The sequence below is a fragment of the Pteronotus mesoamericanus genome, unplaced genomic scaffold, assembly GCF_021234165.1.
Source record: "Pteronotus mesoamericanus isolate MK-2021 breed Mesoamerican mustached bat unplaced genomic scaffold, CSHL_Meso_final contig_121, whole genome shotgun sequence".
Classification (NCBI taxonomy): domain Eukaryota; kingdom Metazoa; phylum Chordata; class Mammalia; order Chiroptera; family Mormoopidae; genus Pteronotus; species Pteronotus mesoamericanus.
The window spans coordinates 4,068,134-4,090,807 of NW_026555046.1; the positions used below are offsets into that span (position 1 = coordinate 4,068,134).

Genomic DNA, 22,674 nt, shown 5'->3' on the forward strand with positions numbered 1-22,674 from the left:
TTGATTGCTGTTGGCAGGTCAAGGGGAGGAGTTTAGCCAGGCCAGTCGACTGCAAGGACTGGCTGTAACCACTGGCCTCAGCCCTCTTTGGAGGATCAGCTATGCAGGGGCAGGATCGGGGTGCTCAGACATGGTCTCTAGCTGTCCACTGGGCATATGGGTTCTGAGGTTTCCCAGATGGTGAGGGCCAAGTTCATCCCCCACCTATGTTCTGCCTGGGGCCACCCTTCAGGAGCTAGAATAGGGGCTCACTGAGGCCAGTTGCTGCTTGTTTGAAAGGACTTAGGAAGTTATGAAGCTTGAGTCAAGACTAGCCATTTATATGGAAAAACTACTGTTAACAGCTCTAAGTTGCGGGGGAAGGAGCCTCAGGGGATCTCCAGTGTTAGCCAGATTGATGGAGTCTCAGATTTGGCACTCTGCTGGATCTGTGGCTCTGCCTGACTTTCTGCATGGAGACAGTTGTCCCCCAGCTCTCATCTTGATGCCAGACACTTCAGTTCTTCTCTGTATGCCACTGGTGCCTTTTAAGCTGCTACCCTGGTGCGTGAGCTCAGAGACAGTGAATGTAATTCTATATGTGGGTTCTTTAAGGGGAACTGCCTGGTGTGGGTCTGGGACTCCTCACTCACAAGATATCCCTCCCAAATTTTTATCCACCACATGTGGGTGTGGGACCAGACCATTTTGCATCTCTGCCCCTCCTACCACTCTGCATGGACATGGTTTCTTTAACCTTATAGTTGTCAGACTTCCATTCAACTCAATTTCTGATGGTTCTGAGTGATGGCTGTTCTATGATTTAGTTGTTTTGATGTGGTCTAGTTGTTCCAGCACCATTTGTTGAAAAGACTGTCTTTGCTCTAGCAAAAGCAAAGCTGTGTATCAATAGATTTGTTAAAGATCAGTTGACTACATTTACGTGGGTTTATTTCTGGGCTCTCTTCTATTCTATTGATTTTTGAGGGGGGCCAATACATTTTCTTCATTACTGTAGCTTTACAGTAAGTCTGAAGCTGTGTAGTGACAGTCCTCTGAATTTGTTTTTCTTCAATATCATGTTGGTGATTCTTTTACTTCTCCATATAAACTTTAAAGTCCACTTGTTGATATCCACAAAATAACTTGCTGCAATGTTTATTAGCACTACATTGATTCTGTAGATCAAATTGGAAAGAACTGACATATTGACAATACTGAGTTTTCCCATTCATAAACATGAAATGTCTTTTAATTAATTTACTCCTTGATTTCATTCACCAGAGTTTTGTAGTTTTATTCGTACAGGTCTTATACATAGTTTGCTAGATTTTTACTTAGTCATTTCTTTTTTGGGGGGTGCTAATATAAATGGTATCGTTTTAAATTTCAATTCCACGTCTTCATTGCTAGAATATAGGAAAGCAATTGACTTTGTATATTAACCTTGTATCCTGAAACCTTGTTATTACTACTTATTAGCTCCAGAATTTTTGCCAGAATTCTTTTGGATTTTCTACATAGAATAACATGTCATCTGCAATAGAGTTTAATATTGAAATCTGTTTAGCTTCAAATATCCAAACTCAAATAAACCTGTCTTGGAATCACTGAACACAGAGAGCAAAACTAACTTTTTATTAACATATAGCTCTATCAATCATTCAACTGTTGGAGAACTTTAACTTCTTGAACCTCAAGATGTTTGATGCATAAATGCAGATACCCAGACTGTTTAAAAAAAAGAAAATCTTCTTCTAGGAAGTATTCTGAAAACAGTACAGCTTTTTGCAAGTATTAATTTATCTGACATGGAAACCCAAACAGAAATATTCTGCTACTTAAATATACCTTTTTAGAAAGTTTATATAAGCAGTATAAACACACAGATAATGAGTACTGGTTTTGAAACTCTAGGGATTTTGTTCATTACCAGCAGTGAAACCCAAACAGCAATGGATGCATTTCTTTTGGGCTGATTTGAGAATATTATGCTCAATTTAGAGATATAGAAATCTAGACAAGTGTTGAACTGTGCTCAGTATTCAACTTCTATTAATCAGAGTTTACACATGAAATAAACTTACAATTTTCTCATCAACTGACAAAATGAAGGACAGGGACATAGTATTTTAACTATATTATATGAAGTTGGATTATATAGCTCCTGAGTAGGTTCTTTGTAATTCTTTGTCTTTTGTATATGTAAATGCAAAACCTCTGATAAATAAGAGTGCATTATAAATTATAAGATAATGATCTTTCAAATATAAATTTACAGCTGACTTCTCAGCAGAAATAATGAAAGCCAAAAGATAGTGAAAAGGGTATCATCAAAGTGTTAAAAATAGTTACCAACCTTTAGAATTTTCTACCTACCAAAATATTCTTCAATATCAGCAAAGTTGCAACAGGGCTAATAGAAATGCTTAGCTTTGGATACATTTTAGAGATAGAGTCAACTGGATTGGATATGGGTGTATAAAAATAAAAATCATGTATCACTTCTAGTTTGAGGCCAAAAATTGTAAAAACTTTCCATTTACTGAGATGGGAAGACTGAAAGACAGCAGATTTGTGTGCATCAGAGAGAAAAGTATAGTGAATAGCAGAAACTAAGGTTTGAAAATGTTAAGTCTGAGAGCTTCAAAGATAGCTGCAGAGTAGATGGAAGCTGCATCCACTTGCTACTGCCCCTAAACCAGATTTACAGAATTGCCAAGCAATCAACCTGTACAATCAACTGAAACCTAGTTAATATGAAAAATTATAACCATGTGGTACAGAAGATGCAACATAAAGACTGGTAAGAGGGGTAAAGACATGGAGGGGAAAAGCCCCTGCAGGCAGGTGCAGCAGCGGCTGAGAGATCAGGTAGATACAGTGGTTGTGGAGCTGCCTCCCCCTAGGAGTGAGGGGCCTTAACCTCAGGAATGGATCCTCAATCCACAGCAACAGAGACAGAAAAAGGAGTCTGTGTGGCATCCAATGGTGGGAATCAGTGGGGATCCACTGTGCCTGGGAGACTCAGAGTACAGCCCCCCAGGATAGAGCACTCCTTGTTGCAGCACTGGTCTGGAGAATTCACAATATGGGCTCTGAGAGATGGAAAGGCCACACTGCTGCACTCAGGTCCTAAGGAAGATTCTGCTGGCTACAGTGAGCAGTGACTTTAAGGGGCCTTCTATTTTTGAGGGGGAGGATTTAGGCAGAAACCACACCGTCACTTAACTGAGTGGCCTGGAAAAGAGGACTGGTCCCATCCATCACAGGCACACAGGTAGTGCATACCCCACCTCTAGCTGGGACTCTCCTGCTGCTGAGTTCAGAGACACAGAGGAGCTGTACAGGGCTGGGAAATTTGGCCTGTTCTGCAGTATTTGGAGCTGTGCTGCACCAAGCTGGGACTTTCAATCCTGCCCTGCTGAGACCAGCAGCATGCAAAGATCAGAGTGCAGCACAGGGCTAGGAATTTGGGAATCATCCTGTTTCGTTTGGTGGAGATACAGGTGCCACACAAAGATGAGAATTTTGGGCTGTGTCTCCTGGGGAGGCTTCTTTCTGGAAGCCCTACAGCCAAGTGCTAAAATGTTTGGCTATATTGCAGGGGACAAACCCAGTCTCAGCCCATGCTACTCTGGACTCAGCCCCCTGGGAAGGGGAAGAGTGCTTACCACCCTCCTACAGGTTTGCAGGTACCACCCCCAACAACCCTGCCAACTTCCAGATATTCCTACTGGGTACAGTTCCACAGGGGAAGGAAGAGCAGCTCAGAACAGGGCTTTCAAAGTGTGAGACCCTCACAGACTATTTTCTGGGAACAGGACAAAAAGCTTAGCCTCCTCCAATGGGCTGGGCTGAGTCTGACCAGGCAACCTCATGGGAAAGTAGAGAAGATGACAGGTGGAAGCAGACCTTGGAGAGCCTTTGTCCTTTTACAGAGATACCCCCAGCTCTAAGTAGGAAGAAGCTGACTCTTTTACACAGATTGGCCTCTCACATGCACACCAAACACAAACAGTAAACAGCATGGTAACTACAGATAGGTATCCCAGGCTGGTTACACACAACATGTGATAGCGACTTGCATCTGAACACTAACCAAGTGAACCCAAAACCAACACAACCAGTGGTGAGCTTCAGACCACTCTAGAGCTCTCCGAACTAGCCACATAACCAGTACACCCAACCCTCCTGGAAAGAATGCCACTTCAAGGGTCAGCCCCTGCATAGTGTCTCACACAGTGGTTGAGGTTTACCTTTATAGTCTCCCAGAATGAAGGATTACCTCTACCCATAAAAGGGCCAACAGTATTCAAGACTCAGCTGCAATAGGGATACACATAACCCATAAGAAACACTCCTGGAGCACAGAGCTGAGGTGATCTAAAAAAGTACCGCTATGCCCAACAAGACCCTTTCATCATAAAACCATCAAAGCCAGTTTAAGAGACTAGCAAATTTACCTAACACAGAGAGAACACATGGGGAGACAAAGAAATATGTCCCAAACAAATGGGAAAAAATCCAAAAAACAGAAATCCCCATAAAAAGAATTAAAAGAAATAGATGAAATGGAAGCAACCCAAATACCAGATGCAGAGTTTAAAATAATGATTATAAGGACGCTCGAGGACCTCAGGGAAAGAATGGATGATCTCAGTGAATGTAAACAGAAGATAATAAGCATTAAAAAGAACATAGACACCATAAACAAAAGCCAGTCAGAAATTAAGATTATATATAAAATGAACTATTCACAAGAAGGAATCAACAGCAGGTTAGATGAAGGCGAGGATCAAATCAATAAATTGGAGGACAAGATAATAGTATCCACCCAGAGAGAATATGAAAAGGAAAAGAGACTTAAGAGAAATAAGGAAAGTTTAAGGGACATTTGGGGCAACATCATCTGTAAAAACAGCCACATCACAGGAGCTGCAGAAAAAGAAGAGTAAGGGATAAAAATCATGTTTGAAAAAATAATGGCAGAAAACTGCCATAATATGGTGAAGGAAAAAGTCACACAAGTTCAGGAAGCATAAAGGGTCCCAAACAAGGGTACCCAAAGAGACCAACACCAAAGCATATTAAAATTTACATAGCAAAGGGTAAAAACAAAGAAGTTTAAAGGCAACAAGAAAGACACTTAGTTACAAAAGGGATTTCCCATAAGGTGGTCATCTGATTTCTCAACAGAAACACTTCAGGACCAATGGGATTGGCATGAATTATTCAAATAAGGACACACAACCAAGTATATTCTACCCAGCAAGGTTACCATTTAAAATTGAAGGCAAATAAAGAGCTTTCCAGACAAAAAAAGGACCAGAAGTTCATCATCACCAAACCAGCATTGCAAGAAATGTTAAAGGACCTACTTTAAGAATAAGAAATAGAGGAAGGAACATAGAAACAACAAAAAATGGCAATGAATAAATATTTATAATAACCTTAAATTTAAGTGGATTAAATGCTCCACTCAAAAGACATAGAGTAGCTGAATGGATAAGGAAACATGACCCTTATATATGCTGTCTACAAGAGACGCACCTCTGAACAAAAGATTTACATACACAGAAAGAAAAAGGATGGAGGAAAATATTCCATGCAAATAGAAACAACAACAAAAAAGCTGGGATAGCAATACTTATATCTGACAAAATAGCCTTCAAAACAAAAGCCATCATAATAGATAAAGAAGGTCAATATATAATACTGAAGGATCAATCCAACAAGTAGATATAACCCTTGAAAATGCATATGCACCCAATATAGGAGCACCTAAATATATGAAGAAATATTGGTGGAATTTAAGGAGGAAATGGCAGCAATATGGTCAGAATAGGGGGTTTCAACACCGCACTGTCATCAATGGATAGATCTTTCACACAAAAAAACCAGTTAGGAAACAGTGACATTAAGGAGCACACTAGGTCAAATGGATTTACAGAACATCTCATCCTGAAGGAGCAGAATATACACTCTTCTCAAGTGTATCTTTGAGAATGGATCATTCTCAAAGATACACATGTTAAAACACAAAATAAGTCTTCTTAAAAATATTTTTTATTATTTTTTAAAGATTTTATTTATTTTATTTTTTAGAGAGGGGGGAGGGAGGGAGAAAAAGAGGGAGAGAAACATTGATGTGGGACAGATACATCAACTGGCTGCCTCTCACAGGGACCTGGCTCACAACCCAGTCATGTGCCCTGACTGGGAATTGAACTGGTAACCTTTTGGTTTGCAGGCCAGCACTCAATCCACAGAGCCACACCAGCCAGGGTAAACACAAAATAAGTCTTAACAAATTCAAGAAGACTGAAATCACACCAAGTATTTTCTCAGATCACCATGGAATGAAACTAGAACCCAACCTCAATAAAAAGACTCAAAAACATTACAATACAATATATGGAGGCTAAATAGCATGTTATTAAATAATGAATGGGGCCCTGGCTGGTGTGGCTCAGGGGACTGAGCGCACCAATCCATTAGCCAATTGACCTAGCCTGTGGACTGAAAGGTCACTGGTTTGTTTTCTGGCCAGGACACATGCCTGGGTTGTAGACCAGATCCTCAGTTGGGGGCGTGATATATATTTCTCTCACATGTTTCTCTCTCCCTCTCTTTCTCCCTCCCATCCCCTCTCTCTAAAAAAAAAATGTAATCTTTAAATAATGAATGGGTTATCAATGAGATAAATGAAGAAATCAAAAATTACCTGAAAACAAATAAAAATTAACTCACAACAATCCACAATCTAAGGGACACTGCAAAAGTAGTCCTGAGAAGGAAGGTCATAGCACTACAGGCCTATCGCAAGAAGGAACATCTCAAATAAACAATCCAACCCTCTACCTAAAAGAATTAGAAAAACAACAACTAACAAAGTCCAGAGTAAGTAGAAGGAAGGAAATAATCAAGACCAGAATGGAAATAAATGATGTAGAGACTAAAAAAACAATTCAAAAGACTAATGAAACCTGGAGCTGGTTCTTAGAAAATAAAAAAGAAAAAAAAAGATTGACAAACCTTTAATGAGACTCATTAAGAAAAAAAAGTGAGCCTTGATTCGTGTGGCTCAGTGGATAGAGCACTGGCCTGCATACCAAAAGGTTGCCAGTTCGAGTCCCCATCAGGGCACATGCTGGGGTCGCAGACCAGGTCCCCAGATGGGGGTGTGCAAGAGGCAACCAATAGTTGTTTCTCTTACACATCAATGATTCTCTCCATTTCTTTCATCCTCATGTCCCCTCTATCTAAAAGTAAATAAAATCTTTACCAAAACAGAGAAGGCCTAAATAAATGAAATCAAAAATGAAAGAGGAGAAGCAACAACTGACATCACAGAAATACAAGGGATTGTGAGAAAATACTATGAACAACTATATGCCAAGAGATTGGACAACCCGGGAGAAATGGATAAATTCCTAGAAACAAACAATTTTCCAAAACTGAATCAGGAAGAATCAGAAAATCTGAGTAGACCCATTACAACAATGAAATTGAAGCAGTAATCAAAATACTCCCAGCAAACAAAAGTCCTGGACCAGGTGGCTTCACAGGTGAGTGTTACCAATCATTCAAAGGAGAACTAACACCAATCTTTCTCAAACTATTCCACAAAATCAGGAGGAGAGAAGATTTCCAAGCTCTTTTTATGAGACCAGTATTATCCTAAAAACAGATAAACATACAACAAAGAAAGAATATTATAGGCCAATATCCCTCAGGAACATGGATGCTAAAATCCTCAACAAATTATTACCACCCTGGATAGAGCAAAACATTAAAAAGATCATACCCCATGATCAAGTGGTATTTATCCCGGGAATGCAAGATTGGTACGATACAAATCAATCAATGTGATACATCACATAAACAAAATGAAACATAAAAATCACATGATCATATCAAAAGATGCAGAGAAAGCATTCAATAAAATCCAGCACCCATTTATGATAAAAACTCTCAGCAACATGGAAATAGAGGGATCATACCTAAACATAATAAAGGCCATATATGACAACCAACATCATATTCAATGGGCTAAAGAACAAGAGCAAGACAGGGATGTCTACTTTCACCACTCTTACTGACATAGTCCTTAAAGTTCTAGCCACGGCAATAGGACAAAAAAAAAAGAAATAAAAGGCATCCAATTTGGAAAGGAGGAAGTAGAACTGTCATTACTCTCAGGTGACATGATAGTGTACAGAGAGAAATCTAAAGACTCCACCAAAAACTACTACACCTAATAAATGAATTAGGCAATGTAGCAGGATACAAAATCAACACTCAGAAATTGATGGCATTTTTATATACCAATAATGAACTATTATAAAGAGAAACTAAAAAAACAATCACATTTACTAGTGCAGCAACAACAACAAAAATAAGGTACCTAGGAATAATTTAAACAATAAGGTAAAAGACCTATACTCAGAAAACTATAGAACACTAAAGAAAGAAATTGAGGAAGATACAAGTAAGTGGAAGTATATACGGTGTTCATGGATTGGAAAAATTACCATCATTAAAATGTCCATACTGCCCAGAGCAACCTACACATTCAATGCAATTCCTATTAAAATACCAATAGTATACTTCACAGATCTATAATAAATATTTGAAAAATTTATATGAAACCAAAAAAGACCCCAAATAGCCTCTGTAATCCTGAGAAAGAAGAACAAAGTTAGAGGTATCACAATACCTAATATTAAACTATATTATAAGGCCACTGTAATCAGAACAGCCTGGCACTGGCATAAGAACAGACATATAGATCAATGCAACAGAAAAGAGAGTCTAGAAATAAACCCTTGCCTGTATAGCCAATTAATATTTGACAAAGGAGGCAATAGCATGTAATGAAACAAAGACAGTCTCTCCACTAAATGGTGTTGTGAAACTGGACTGGTAGATGCAAAAAAAAAAAAGAAAGAAAGAAAAGAAACTAGGCCACCAACATATACCATGCACAAGAATAAACTCAAAATGGATAAGACTTAAATATAAGTTGTGAAACCATAAAAATCCTAGAAGAAAACATAGGTGGTAAAATCTCAGATATCTCGTGTAGCAGTATTTTTGCCAATATATCTCCTAGACAAAGGGAAAACAAATGGGACTACCTCAAATTAAAAAGCTTCGGCACAGCTAAAGAAACCATCATCAAAATGAAGAGGGAACCCACTGTATGGGAGAATATATTTGCCAATGATACATCTGATAAAGCTTCAACTTACAAAATATATAACCAACTTTACAACTCAACACCAGGAAGACAATCAATACAGTTAAAAAATAGACAAAGTCCTGAATAGACACTTCTGAAGAGAGGACATATAGATGGCCTATAGACATATGAAAAAAATATTCAACATGACTGAACATCAGAAAGATGCAAATTAAAACCACAAAGAGATATTACCTCACACCTGTCAGAATGGCCACCATCAATAAATCAACAAAAAACAAGTGCTGGCAAGGAGGTGGAGAATAGGAAACCATAATGCGCCATGGGAATGCAGACTGGTGCAGGCACTGTGGAAAACAGTATGGAGTTTCCTCAAAAAATTAGAAATGGACCACCTTTTGACCCAGTGATTCCACTTTTGAAATATATCTCAAGAATACTGAAACACCAATTCAAAAGAATACATGCATCACTACATTCATTGCAGGGTTATTTACAATAGCCAAGATCTGGAAACAGCCTAAATGCCCATCAGGAGATCAGTGGATGAAAAGGCTGTGGTACATTTACTCAATGAAATAAAAAGAAGTGAACTCTTACTCTTGTGATAGCATGGATGGACTTGGAGACTGTTACGCTAAATGAAATAAGCCAGTCAGCAGAAGACAAATACCATATGATTTCACTTATATGTGGAATCTAATGAACAAAATAAACCAACAAACAAAATAGAAACAGAAGCATAGGTACATGGAACAGACTGACAGCTGTCAGAGGGGAGGGCAGAGGAGAGACTGGATGGAAAAAGGTGAAGGGATTAGCCAAAGTACATATATGCATGACCCCTGGACACAGACAATGGTATGGGGATTGCCTGGAGTGGCAGGCGGTGACTGGGTGGAGGCAAGCAACAGAGAAAAAAGTAGAGACAACTGTGATAACATAAATAATTAAATATAACTTAAAAGTAATGTTCCAGAAACTTCCAGCCAAGATGGAGGCATAGGTAGATGCACTTTTCCTCCTTGCACAACCAAAAGAAGGACAATAACAAATTTAAAAACAAAAATAACCAGAACTGCCAAAATGTCAAACTGTATGGAAGTCCAACAACCAAGGGCCTAAAGAAGAAACATTCATCCAGACAGGTAGGAAGGGCGGAGATGGGCAGCTGGGGCAGAGAGGATGCACAGCAAGGTGGCAGCTGGAGGACCTGGCGGTTCCACATTTGCATGCAGATAAGCCTGGAGGAACTACTGGGGAGTGAGGCAGACCACACAACCAAGGGTTTCAGCACAGGAAAAGAAAGCCTCAAAAACTCTGGCTGTAAAAATCTGTTGGGGTTGTGGCAGCAGGAGAAACTCCCAGCCTCACAGGAGAGTTCGTTGGAGGGACCCGCAGGGTCCTAGAATGTAGATAAACCCACACAACTGGGAATCAGCACCAAAAGGGCCCAATTTGCTAGTGGGTAGCAGGGAAAGTGACTAAAAGCCAGGTAAGAGCCAAGCAAGTGGCATCATTCCCTCTCAGACCTCTTCCCCACACACAGCAATGCAGCGACCTGAGTTGCCCCACCCTGGTGAACACCTAAGCCTCCACCCCTTCCAACATAACAGGTTCACTGAGACAAAGAAATATGGCCCAAATAAAAGAAACAATCAAAGCTCCAAAAATAGAGCTAAGCGATGAACAGATAGCCAACCTATCAGACACACAGTTCAAAACGCTGGTAATCAGGATGCTCACAAAAATAGTTCAGTATGGTCACAAAAATGTAGGAAAAAGTGAAGGCTATGCAAAGTGAAATAAAGAAAAATATACAGGGAACCAACAGTAAAGGCAAGGAAACTGGGACTCAAATCAACGCCTGGGAGCAGAAGGAAGAAATAAACATTCAACCAGAACAGAATGAAGAAATGAAAACAGAAAAATGAGAAGTGGCTTAGGAATCTCTGGGACAACTTTAAAAGTTCCAACATCCGATTCATAGGGGTGCCAGAAGGAAGAGAAGAGAGCAAGAAATTGAAAACTTATTTGAAAAAAATAAGGAAGGAGAACTTCCTCAATCTGACAAAGGAAATAGACTTCCAAGAGATCCAGGAAGCTCAGAGAGTCCCAAAGAAGTTGGGCCCAAGGAAGCACACATCAAAGCACATCATAATTAAATTACCCAAGATGAAAGATAAGGAGAGAATCTTAAAAGCAGCAAGAGAAAAGGAGCTCCCATAAGACTATCAGCTGATTTCTCAAAAGAAATCTTGCAGGCAAGAAGGGACTGGCAAGGAGTATTCAAAGTCATGAAAGGCAAGGACCTATATCCAAGGTTATTCTATCCAACAAAGCTATTATTTAAATGTAAGGACAGATAAAGTTCTTCCCAGACAAGGTAAAGCTAATGGAGTTCATCATCACCAAGCCATTATTATATGAAATGTTAAAGGGCCTTATCTTAAAAAAATATCAAAAACTATAAACAGTAAAATGACAACAAACTCACAACTATCAACAACTGAACCTGAAAAAAAAAACCCCAACAAAAACAAACTAAGCAAACCACTAGAACAGGAATACAATCACAGAAATGGAGATCACATGGAGGGTTATCAATGCAGAGGTGGAAGAATGGGAGAAAAGGTACAGGAAATAAGAAGCATAAATAGTAGGTACAAAACAGACAGGGGGAGGTTAAGAATAGTATAGGAAAGGGAGAAGCCAAAGAACTTGTATGTATAACCCATGGGCATGAACTAAGAGTTGGGGGGAGGAATGCTGGTGGAAGCGGGGTGCAGGTTGGAGGGGAATAAAGGGGAGAAAAAGATGGGACAACTGTAATAGCCTAATCAATAAAATAGAAAAAAGGTAATGTTCTATTTGAGATACATAAAAAAGAAAAAATGTTAAGTATGAGATTGTCTATTAGACAGCATAGTGAAGATGAAATGGAGATAGTAGGATATTCAACTTTGAAGTTCAAGAGAATTTCAGGCTATAAATATACATTTGAGAGTCAAGAATAAGTACATGAGACTGGATGAGATCACTGAGGGATGGGTATCAATACAAAGGAGGATAGAGAAGAGATATAAGTACTGAGTTTGGGGATGCTCTAACACTTGGACATTAGGTGAGGCCTCATGGACATCATGAGACTAAAATAGGACAGTCAGAGAGATAAAAGCAAAAAAATCAAATTACCATATGTCAGAAGCCAAATGAAGAAAGTGTTTAAATCAAAAGAGAGAGAGCACAGCCGATCAACTTTGTGAAATGTTTCTAATAGTTCAAATACAATGAAGCCGGAAATTGACCCCTGAATTGAGCAACATAAAAATAAATATTACCTTTAAAAAAAGTTTTGACAGAATGATGGGGAGAAAGACAAACTACAGTAGGTTCAAGAGTGAACAAAAAGTGTGACATTGGAGACAGAAGTTTAAACAACTCTTTCCATAAAATTCCTGTAAATGATACACAAAACTTAGTAAAATAGAGAGTATCTGATTAACATGATTACAAATCTGAACTAAGAAATAAATATAAAACACTGTACCCAACTATTTCCTAATTTATAATTTCTAAAGTATACACAGATCATTTCCAAAAAATGATCCTACAGTAGAGGACAACAAATTTCAGAAATTTGAAACCTATCATTATGTTCCAAAAAACAAAGTAATTAAAAGCAAGAAATCAATCATAAAAAGATAAAAATTATGTTTTTGAATATTTAAAATTACACTTATAAGTAACCAATGCATCAAATAAGAAGTCCTAATGGAAATCAGAAAATACTTTAAAAAGAAAGAAGTACATAAAATATGTAGGATACATTCAAACAAGTATTTTGAAGAAATTTTATGTCCTTAAATATATGTATGAGGGGGAAAAAAAAGCCTGAAAAGTAATAATGTAAGCATTCATTTGAAGAAATTAGAAAAAAAAACTTAATAATGAAGAACAAAATTAATGAAATAATAAACAATAGGAAGGATCACCAAAGCAAAGAGTTGGTCCTTTGAAAAGACTATTAAAAACAACAGACAAGAAAAAGAGAAAGTCACTAGAGATTCTGTGGACATTAGAATGTTGAAATGATACTATAAAACACATTCTAAAAATGTTTTTTAATTTAGAGAATGCCTCAAAATATAGATACTGAATGGCATAAGAAGAAATTTCTAATTGTTCCTTTATCCATTAAGTAAGTATAACCATCCTTCAAAGGAAAGTTCAAAACCAAATGGCTTCACTGGCGAGTATAAAAACTCTAATATTATACAAATTGTTCCAGATATTGAAAGAAGACAAAATGAATTGGCAAGATTATCATAACGTTTACATTACCTAGATCCCAAAATCGAATTTTAAAAAACCCCAAGAAAGGCAAGTTATTGGCCAACCTCAATTATAAAAATAGATGTAAATATCTTAAACAAAGTATTAGTTAACTGAGACCAGAAATCTACAAAAATTATGATATACCACAACTGATTTGACAAAGCACATCCATTCCTGGGGAAAAAAAAAACCTCTCAGTAATCTAGGAATAGAAGGAAACTTCTTCACCCTGATAGAAGACACCTATGAAAAATGTACAACTAATATCATACTAACTACTAAGAGTCTGAATGCTTCCCTCTTAGATGTGAAAAAAGTCAAGAATGTCCACTTCAGCCTTTGTATTCAACAATGTACCTAAAGGTCTAGCCAGTGAAACAAGAGAACAAAAAGTATGCAGACTGAAGAAGTACAACTGTCTTTATTTGCAGATGACTTAATTGTCTACACAGAAAACTAAATGGAATCTATAAAAAGGCTACTAGAATTAAAAGGTAAACTTAGCAAGGGTATAGAATACCAGATAAATAAAAATATAAATAAAAAATAAAAAAAATAAACTGTAAAACCTCTGGTTTCAGCCTGACATGTAGAGTTTAGAAGGCATCATTCCCATTGTTACAACAATAAAAAAATATGATTAAAACTGAAAATCAAAGATGTTTTGTGAAAACATCAGGGTAGTGAGGTACAAGGTAAAATGGCTCCCCAAAACATGAAAAGAAAGGCAAATCCAGAGTCACAATTGAGGTATGTTATCACCTGGAGCAGAAACCACTGAAATTATAAATGATTAAGAACAATTAAATGATAACTCTGATGCACTGCTAAAAGCTGAGTGTGCATTAACACAAGAGTAAGAAGCTCCTAGGGGCCACAGTATTACAGAGGCCCCCATACTTCAATGTTTTTACTTCCAGGAACCCCACTAGGTTCTTACAATGAAAATCTGAGAAAGATTCCCTTGTGGTTCTGACAGGGAAAGAGTAAACAGGGAAGTAAGACTGTCATTATTTGCAGATGATATGATAGTACACATAGAAAACCTTATAGTCTCCACCAAAAAACTACTTGACCTAATAAGTGAATTTGGCAAATTAGGGGGACACAAAGTCAATATTCAGAAATCAATGGCATTTTTGTACACCAGCAATGAACTATCAAAAAAAAAAAAAAACAAGAAAAAAATCTCATGTACTCATCAACAAATAAAATACCTAGAAATAATTTAACCAAGGAGGTAAAAGACCTGTACTCAAATAACTATGGAACACTAAAGAAAGAAATCAAGGAAGATACAAATAAATGGAAGCATATATTGTGTTCATGGATTGGAAGAATTAACATAATTAAAATGTCCATACTATCCAAAGCAATCTATAGATTCAACACAATTCCTATAAAAATACCAATGGCATACTTCAGAGGTATAGAACAAATATTCCAAAACTTTATATGGAAGTAACAAACACCCTGAATAGCCTCAGTAATCTTGAGAAAGAAGAACAAAGTAGAACAGATCACAATAGCTCATAAAAAACTATACTACAAGGCCACTGTAATCAAAACAGTCTGGTACTGGCATAAGAACAGACACATAGATCAATAGAACAGAACAGAGAGCCCAGAAATAAACTCATGTCTTTATGTTCAATTAATATTTGACCAAGGGGGCATGAGCATACAATGGAGTAAAGCCAGTCTCTTCAATAAATAGTGTTGGGAGAACTGGACTGGTACTTGCAAAAAAAAGAAACTAGACCATGAACTTACACCATACACCAGAATAAACTCATAATGGATAAACAACTTAAATATTTAAGCCATGATACCATGAAAGTCCTAGAGGAAAATATAGACAAGAAAATTTCAGATATCCCATGCAGCAGTATTTTTGCCAATATATCTCCTAGGGCCAGGGAAATAAAGGAAAAAATAAACAGATGGGACTACATCAAAATAAAAAGCTTCTGCATAGCTAAAGAAACCATCAACAAAATGAAAAGGGAACCCACTGTATGGAAGAACATATATGCCAATGATACATTGGACCAAGGTTTGATCTCCAAAATATATAAAGAACTCACATGACTCCACTCCAGGAAGACAAACAATCCAATTAAAAAATTTGTTCTGAACAGACACTTTTGCAAGGAGGACACAGAGATGGCCCACAGACATATGTAAAGACGCCCAACATCACTAGCCATCAGAGAGATGCAAATTAAAAACACATTGAGATATCACCTCACACCTGTCAGAATGCCATCATTAACAAATCAACAAGTGCTGGTGAGGATGCAGAGAAAAGAAAACCCTAGTGCACTGTTGATGGGAACGCAGACTGGTGCAGCCACTGTGGAAGACAGTATGGAATTTCCTTAAAAAACTAAAAATGGAACTGCCTTTTGACCCAGCGATTCTGCTGCTGGGAATATACCCTAAGAATCCTGAGTCATCAATTCAAAAGAACTTATGCATCCCTATGTTCGTAGCAGCGTTATTTACAATAGCCAAGTGCTGAAAACAGTTGAAGTGCGCATAAGTAAAATAAGAGGATCAAAAAACTGTGGTACATTTACAAAATGGAATACCACAGAGCAAAAAGAAAGGAGCTCCTACCCTTCGTGACAGCATGGATGGAACTGGAGAGTATTATGCTAAGTGAAATAAGCCAGCTGGTAAAAGACAAATACCATATGATCTCACCTATAAGACAAATCTAATGAATTGAATAAACTAACAAAATGGAACCACAGGCATGGAAACATGGAACATACTGAAAGTGACCAGAGGGGAGGTGGGAGAGGGATAATGGTGGAAAGACAGGGAAGGGACCAGACAAAGAACATGTATAAATTACCCATGAACATGCACAAGTGTGGGAACTGACTATGGGATTGTGGGGTGGGATTGGCAGAGGAGGGCAAAGGGGGAAAAATTGGGACAGCTATAATAGAATAACAATAAAGAAATGAGTAAAAAAACGAAACCCAGCCCTGGCTGGTGTGGCTCAGTGGATTGAGTGCTGGACTGCAAAACAAAAGGTGGCTTGTTCAATTCTCAGTCAGGGCACATGCCTAGGTTGCAGGCCAGGCCCCAGGTTGGGGGTGTGCAAGAAGCAACTGACTGCTGTATCTTTCACCTATCAGTGTTTCCCTTTCTTTCTCCCTCCATTTCCCTCTGTCTAAAAATAAATAAATAAAATCTTTTAAGAAAATAAAAAATAAACAAAAAAACAAATAACTTAATTATCATTACAAAATATACTACAAAAAGCCAAGTTATTAATAATAAACTATTAGTTGCTGAAGGCAATTTAGTTTACCTCAAAGAATTATTCTCTGCTTTTTGTCTGCCAAGTTCACTTTCAGTATCCATTGCCTTTCTTGCTAGTGATTTCATTTCTTTTTCCACAGTGGTTATGGTTTCCTTCATCAAAGTCATATTTGACATTTGCTCCATACGTTCATCATCAAGCTATCCAAGCAGAATGACAAGGTTATTGCCATCACTAAAAAAGTCTTAGTGATCTTCCTAAAGAGGCATCCTCTCTTTGTAAAGACTGGTATATGACAAGATTTATATGATGAAATGATCAGATTAGATGTGAACACTGTGGGAGGCTATGTGGACAAGGCATTGTGGGGCAGGAACAAGAACAGTATACCCATTTACATTTTTAATCTGGTTCAATTTGACTTTAGCATAAATATCTTATTTGCAAAAAAAATGTATTTGTTGCTCAGCATTAACAAATTATTGCTATAAAATGAAATTATGAAAAAAAGTTTTTCCCCATCTACTGCTTTTTTTACTCATTATAATGCCATAATACAGATTAATTTATAAATATATTCAATTAAATTTGGTAACAGAAAGTCAAATTCCCTTAATTTTGTTCATATAGTTATAACATCTCAAATATATATTCATAGCCTCTCAAGTCCTTGATTAGTAAAAAAGGTGATGTTTCACATTTAAATTCAGTTTACATATATTTTTCTAATTTTTATTTCATCATAATTTTCTCTACCCCAGTTACTCTTGAGGCAGAAAAACCCAATTTATCTGTATCTTGCAATGCTATCTTTAATGAAATAGGGATATGAAAAATTTGCTAAAATCCATGAGAATACATCCTTAATGTTTTTTTAAAAAAACATACTTTGCAACCTAACATATAAAGGATTTTGCTCACATTATTAGAAGGAAATGAACAATGAAGAAATGACAATTTACACCATATATACCACCTTAAGTCTTTTAGGATTAAAAACCCTAACCTAGAAAATTCAAAGAACTTCTCAGAACATTATAAAAAAGGAAAAGGGTAAAGCTATTGACAGTTTATACCCAAAAATGCAAAAGTGATTTTTCTTTACATTATGAACTGTACACTCCAGCTCCTCTATCCTTTGTTCCAAGTGAGCCTTCTCATTAAACGCTGTCTCTTGTGCAATCTGGTTAAAAAACAAAATCAAAACAAAGTGCTTTCAGTGTCACTGCACTGTGTTTCACAAATGTTCATATAGATAAAATTCTTTCAAACCTTCAGTCTTTCTCTCAGACTATCTCGTTCTGTGGTCATTCTTCGTAAATCAGTGAAGGCTACATCTCTTTCAGTCTCCACCCGCCGGAGGATGGCATGTGCTGTTGTAGATTTTGGAGACTTACAGCTTTTCATCATTTCTCGTCGAAGTCGAGCAATTTCTTCCTGCGCCTATTATTTAAAAACAGATAGACTCCTATTTAACAAGCTTTAAAACAGACATAAATACAGCTATCTTATATCTAGCCAGTTAAAATTCAAACCTATTATCAATACACAAGCAGTAGAATAATGGTATAATTTTGACTTTATACAAATAAATGCAAAAGATGTCCCCAAAATGCCAATGGATGTATAAAAATAGAAGTTTGGTTTACAATACCTTTGTCAAAATTTTTTAGAATTAATTTGGAGGGAATCAATGCAAGAGAAAATTATATACTAAGAAATACATATGGTATACTTCACCCATTTTGTAATATAAACTTGAATTCAGTGTAATTCAGGTAGAATACTGGTTTAATAAATATTATCATAGTGTTAGTCTTTCTGTACATACATAGTCATGTCCTAGGTGCCCTTACCATGATAGAAAGGCCCACCAATACTTGCTGACAACCCAACATACTCTCTACATACTGTTTAACCATTCTAGGTTCCAAACATATTCTATATCTGCAGATGACATCCTGTCCTACTTTGTGGCATAAGTCCCTTAATCTTTCTTCCTCTTGATTGTAATCACTACCTATACATCTAGTCTCCAAGTCTCAGAGGAAGATATGTTACTTCCCAGTTTCTATAGCTAAGCCTCTATCAACTCCTAGACCTTATCTCCTGAAGTGTCTCCTAAGATATCCCTGGCTCAATTATACTTATTTCCTCTCAATTTAAACTTCTCTCTCTCCACTGACTCCTGGCATGCACAGGGTTCCCATATCTTGGAAATTTGTCACTTAATCCTGTTGTGCCCCATTTACCATGCTATGACTCTCTCTTTCTTTTAAGTGTCTGTACCATGGCCTCTTCCTTACTACCCACTTCCTCACCACAGTGTAACCCACCATTTCCCAGAATTTCAACAAATGACCTCACCAAATCTAATGGCCTTTTCTCAGCTCCTGTTCTTGATATTTCAGCAACATTTGACATTGTTTGCAATATTCTCCTTGAAATTTCTTACTCCCTTGGTCTTTTAAGATTGTTCTGCCTTAGTTTCCTATCTTTCTTTCAAATGTTGCTCTACTGATCAAATAAAACTTCCCAAGGTCCTTGATTTATAGCTTTCTCATTCAGAGACCTCATCTACTCTGAAGGCTCAAAATTCACCTCTAAGCAGATGACTTCTAAATCTACCTACTAAACTCTTGCTTTTATCCCCACTCCAGTCCCATGTTTCTTACAGCATCCAAATACATCTTTCTCATCAATCACCAATGACTTTTCTATTTCTTTTTCTATTACCACAATTCTTTAGTCATTCAAAACAGAACTTCAGACACTTCCATTCATCCCTCCTTTTTACCCAAATCAAATGTTATCGAGTCTTTCTTAATGGAACACTAGCTTAGTCCCTTAAAGCCTCATGTTTGGACTACTCTAACAGCCTTCTAAAGAATCCATGGTTTCTTCCTCCTTCATTTCTCCTGAAAGATAAATTGTTATGTAAGAAAATAACATATGAACATTATGTATGAGATAATACAAAATTGTTACCAGGTTAAAGCTGTAAAAATGTGGCTTTGATCATATTTCTTCTGCTTAAAAAAACAGACTGTCCATTGCTTATAAAGCAAAGCAAAAACCCCTTGTACACCCCAGTAAACAGGCTCCACCATATAGTCCAGAAGCCGGTAACTATATATGGCTCACTGGCCAAATCCAGCCTGTCTCCTGCTTTTTTTATGTCTATGAGCTTATAATGTTTTTTATATTTTTAAACAATGGGAAAAAAATCAAAAGAAGAAAAATATTTCATAACATAAAAAATATGAAATTCAAATTTCAGCATCCATAAAGAGTCATGTTGTGACACAACAAACATACTCAAATGAGTAAGACTATTGTCTATGCATGCTTTCACACCACAAAAACAGAGGTGAATAGCTGTAACAGAAAACACATAGCCTGCAGAGTCCAGGATATTTATTTTCTGGGCCTTCACAGGAAAAGTTTGCAGACTTCTGCTCTAGTCCCTTCTACATTTCAAGCCTTAGCTCCCCCTTCCTACACCAACACATATCTTTGATTCTAGTCTTTAACTGATCCACTTATCTGCTGATTTTCCTACCTTTATCATTTGCCCCACATCACTCCTTTATTCTAGAATGTTCCTTCTTATCCCTTTAAAGATAATAGAAACCCCATTCACCTATCCCTCAGGACTCAAACTCTACACTCTCTAGCAAAGATTTTCTTGATCACCATAAATAAAAATACCCACTTATTTTATTTATACAATATCTTCTAGACTACCCATTGTAAAGTAAGAAAATAAAAAACAAAAATAAGACATTACACTTTATCTCCCCAACTAGATGGCAAACATAGAAGAGTGCCTGCAAATGTTTTTAAACTATTTTCCACGGTACTCCACAGCTTGATGAGGCTGTGGGGTAAATGACAGTGGCTTCTCATGAACTTCTCTACACTTCAAATCTCAATGTAAAAATTTCTGAAAAGAGGAATATATCCAAGCCAAAAGGAGTAGGTTTGAGGGTGGGAGGTGGGGATGAGTGGGGAGGGAAGAGTTGTGGGGGAAAATGGAGACAACTGTAGTTTAAAAATAATAAAAAAAAATGCAGCAAATAAAAAACAAATGTAATAAAACAAGTTGTGGGTTTATTTGTAAAAAATAATAAAATAAAATTTTAAAAAAAGGACTATATCAAAAATTTGAAAATCACTCTCATAACACGCTATATGCAAGTATAGAATTTACAAGGCAGGGGTTTCAGTAAAACAATCTCATACTTTACTCTACCCAGACTTCTCATTAAAGGACTTTCCTGCCCCTTAGCAGTCGTGGTCCTATAATTATGTATGTACACTGACTCAGGTTTCACAGCACAGACACAGACACCAGGGGACTCTAATCAAAACAAAACAATCACCCCACAGACTTAGAAGTGGTAACTGCTATTTAAATTAACTAAACTAAAAATAAGAAAGCTAATTATAGAAGAGAGTATCATGTATCATCCATTAAATAGCTAATATAATGTTTATAATTTTAAGTACAATAAAATTCCACTGACACACTTAGGACAAGAAATTAACAATACTGAGACCAGAGTGAGAAAGAAAACAGTATTCTGATTTAATCAAAAGGATTCCATGCTATGATATAGTATACACTGTGCATTTGTTTTATATATTAAGATACATGCCCACTGATCCATTTCCACAAGAGCCAAATCATCTTCAACAAGCTTAATTAAATGGCAAACAGAAAACTGAAATAGGAGTCAGAAAATTTAGACTCTGAAAACTGCTGAACTTGGGCAAATCTGTTAACATTATCAGACCAGACCTGCCTTCTCATATATAAAATGAAGGAAATAGGCCATATAATCATGGTATCCAAAGTCATTTCAGTTATTGAAAAACAGGTGATAAAGCTTGACTTCAAACTAAAATAAAATCCACTAAGGTGAATATTAAAATTTAACAAAAAAAACAGTGGGAATCAAGATGGTGGAGGAGAGAGTAGAAGTCACACTGACCTCATCCCAGGACCAACCTGGAATTACAACTAAATTGGAGAGAAATCACCTGGAACAAACAACTGAACAATAGCGAGAAAGGAGCCTTGTGAGAGCCCAGGAGAGACAGAAGAATTGGCTTCAGCGGAATCTAACCGGTAAGGAGTACAGTACAGACCTGAGAAGGCGGGCAGCAGCACCAGAAGGATCTTGAAACGGCCATTTGGATCCCCCTGAGAAAAGTGGGGTCTAAACTAAAAGCTGAGATCTCTAGTCCACAGCACCAGAGCCCAAAAAGTACACAGAAAACAGCCAGCTGTAAAAAGCGGCAGGGTTGCTCTCTCCCAGAGACAGGCGGCTGGAGATGCAAAGAACCGTTTAAAGGGCCAATGCAAAATGTTTATTTGCAGCCATTTACCCTGCTCTCCAGCAAAGGTGGGGGCACAGTGGGCTAGAGACGCCTGAGGAAACACTGGGGAAGGAGGCTTTGGGGAAAGAACTGGGAGAGTAGCCAGCGGGATCTCCGTGCTGACTCATCCCCCATGCGGCAGCAGCCATCTTGCTCCAGCAGAGACCACACCTCCTGAGTGGCACCAACATCAAAGGACCCAAAAGCGCCCCCCTAGGTGGGATTCCACCCCACCTTGTGCTGTCTAAGCTGCCTGCTGTGTACAGAGGGCAGCCACAGACAGTAGATCCCTGGCTAAAGGGGGCGCAGAGAGGTCTCGTGACACTTGAGGAGAGACTGGCGATGGAGGCTTTGGGGAGAGAACAGAGAGAGTAGCTGATGGGATCCCAGTGCTGTCTCCTCCCCCATACACATTAGCATGAGAGGACCCAATAACCCCGCCCCCAGGAGGGACTCCTGTCCGCCCTGAACTGTCTAAGGCGGC

At 37.7% G+C, this 22,674-nt stretch overlaps 1 protein-coding gene across 2 annotated transcripts in view; it reads right to left on the bottom strand.

The window, feature by feature from the left end:
* TSGA10 (testis specific 10) overlaps window positions 1–22,674 on the bottom strand; it is an 87,738-nt gene that overhangs the window by 61,139 nt on the left and 3,925 nt on the right. For both annotated transcript variants that reach the window (XM_054586263.1, XM_054586256.1), the window contains exons 3-5: window positions 18,078–18,248; window positions 17,911–17,988; window positions 16,854–17,005 (exon numbers count right to left, since the gene is read on the bottom strand). In XM_054586263.1, the coding sequence (XP_054442238.1) occupies window positions 16,854–17,005; window positions 17,911–17,988; window positions 18,078–18,248 (401 nt within the window). The remainder of the gene's footprint in view (window positions 1–16,853; window positions 17,006–17,910; window positions 17,989–18,077; window positions 18,249–22,674) is intronic.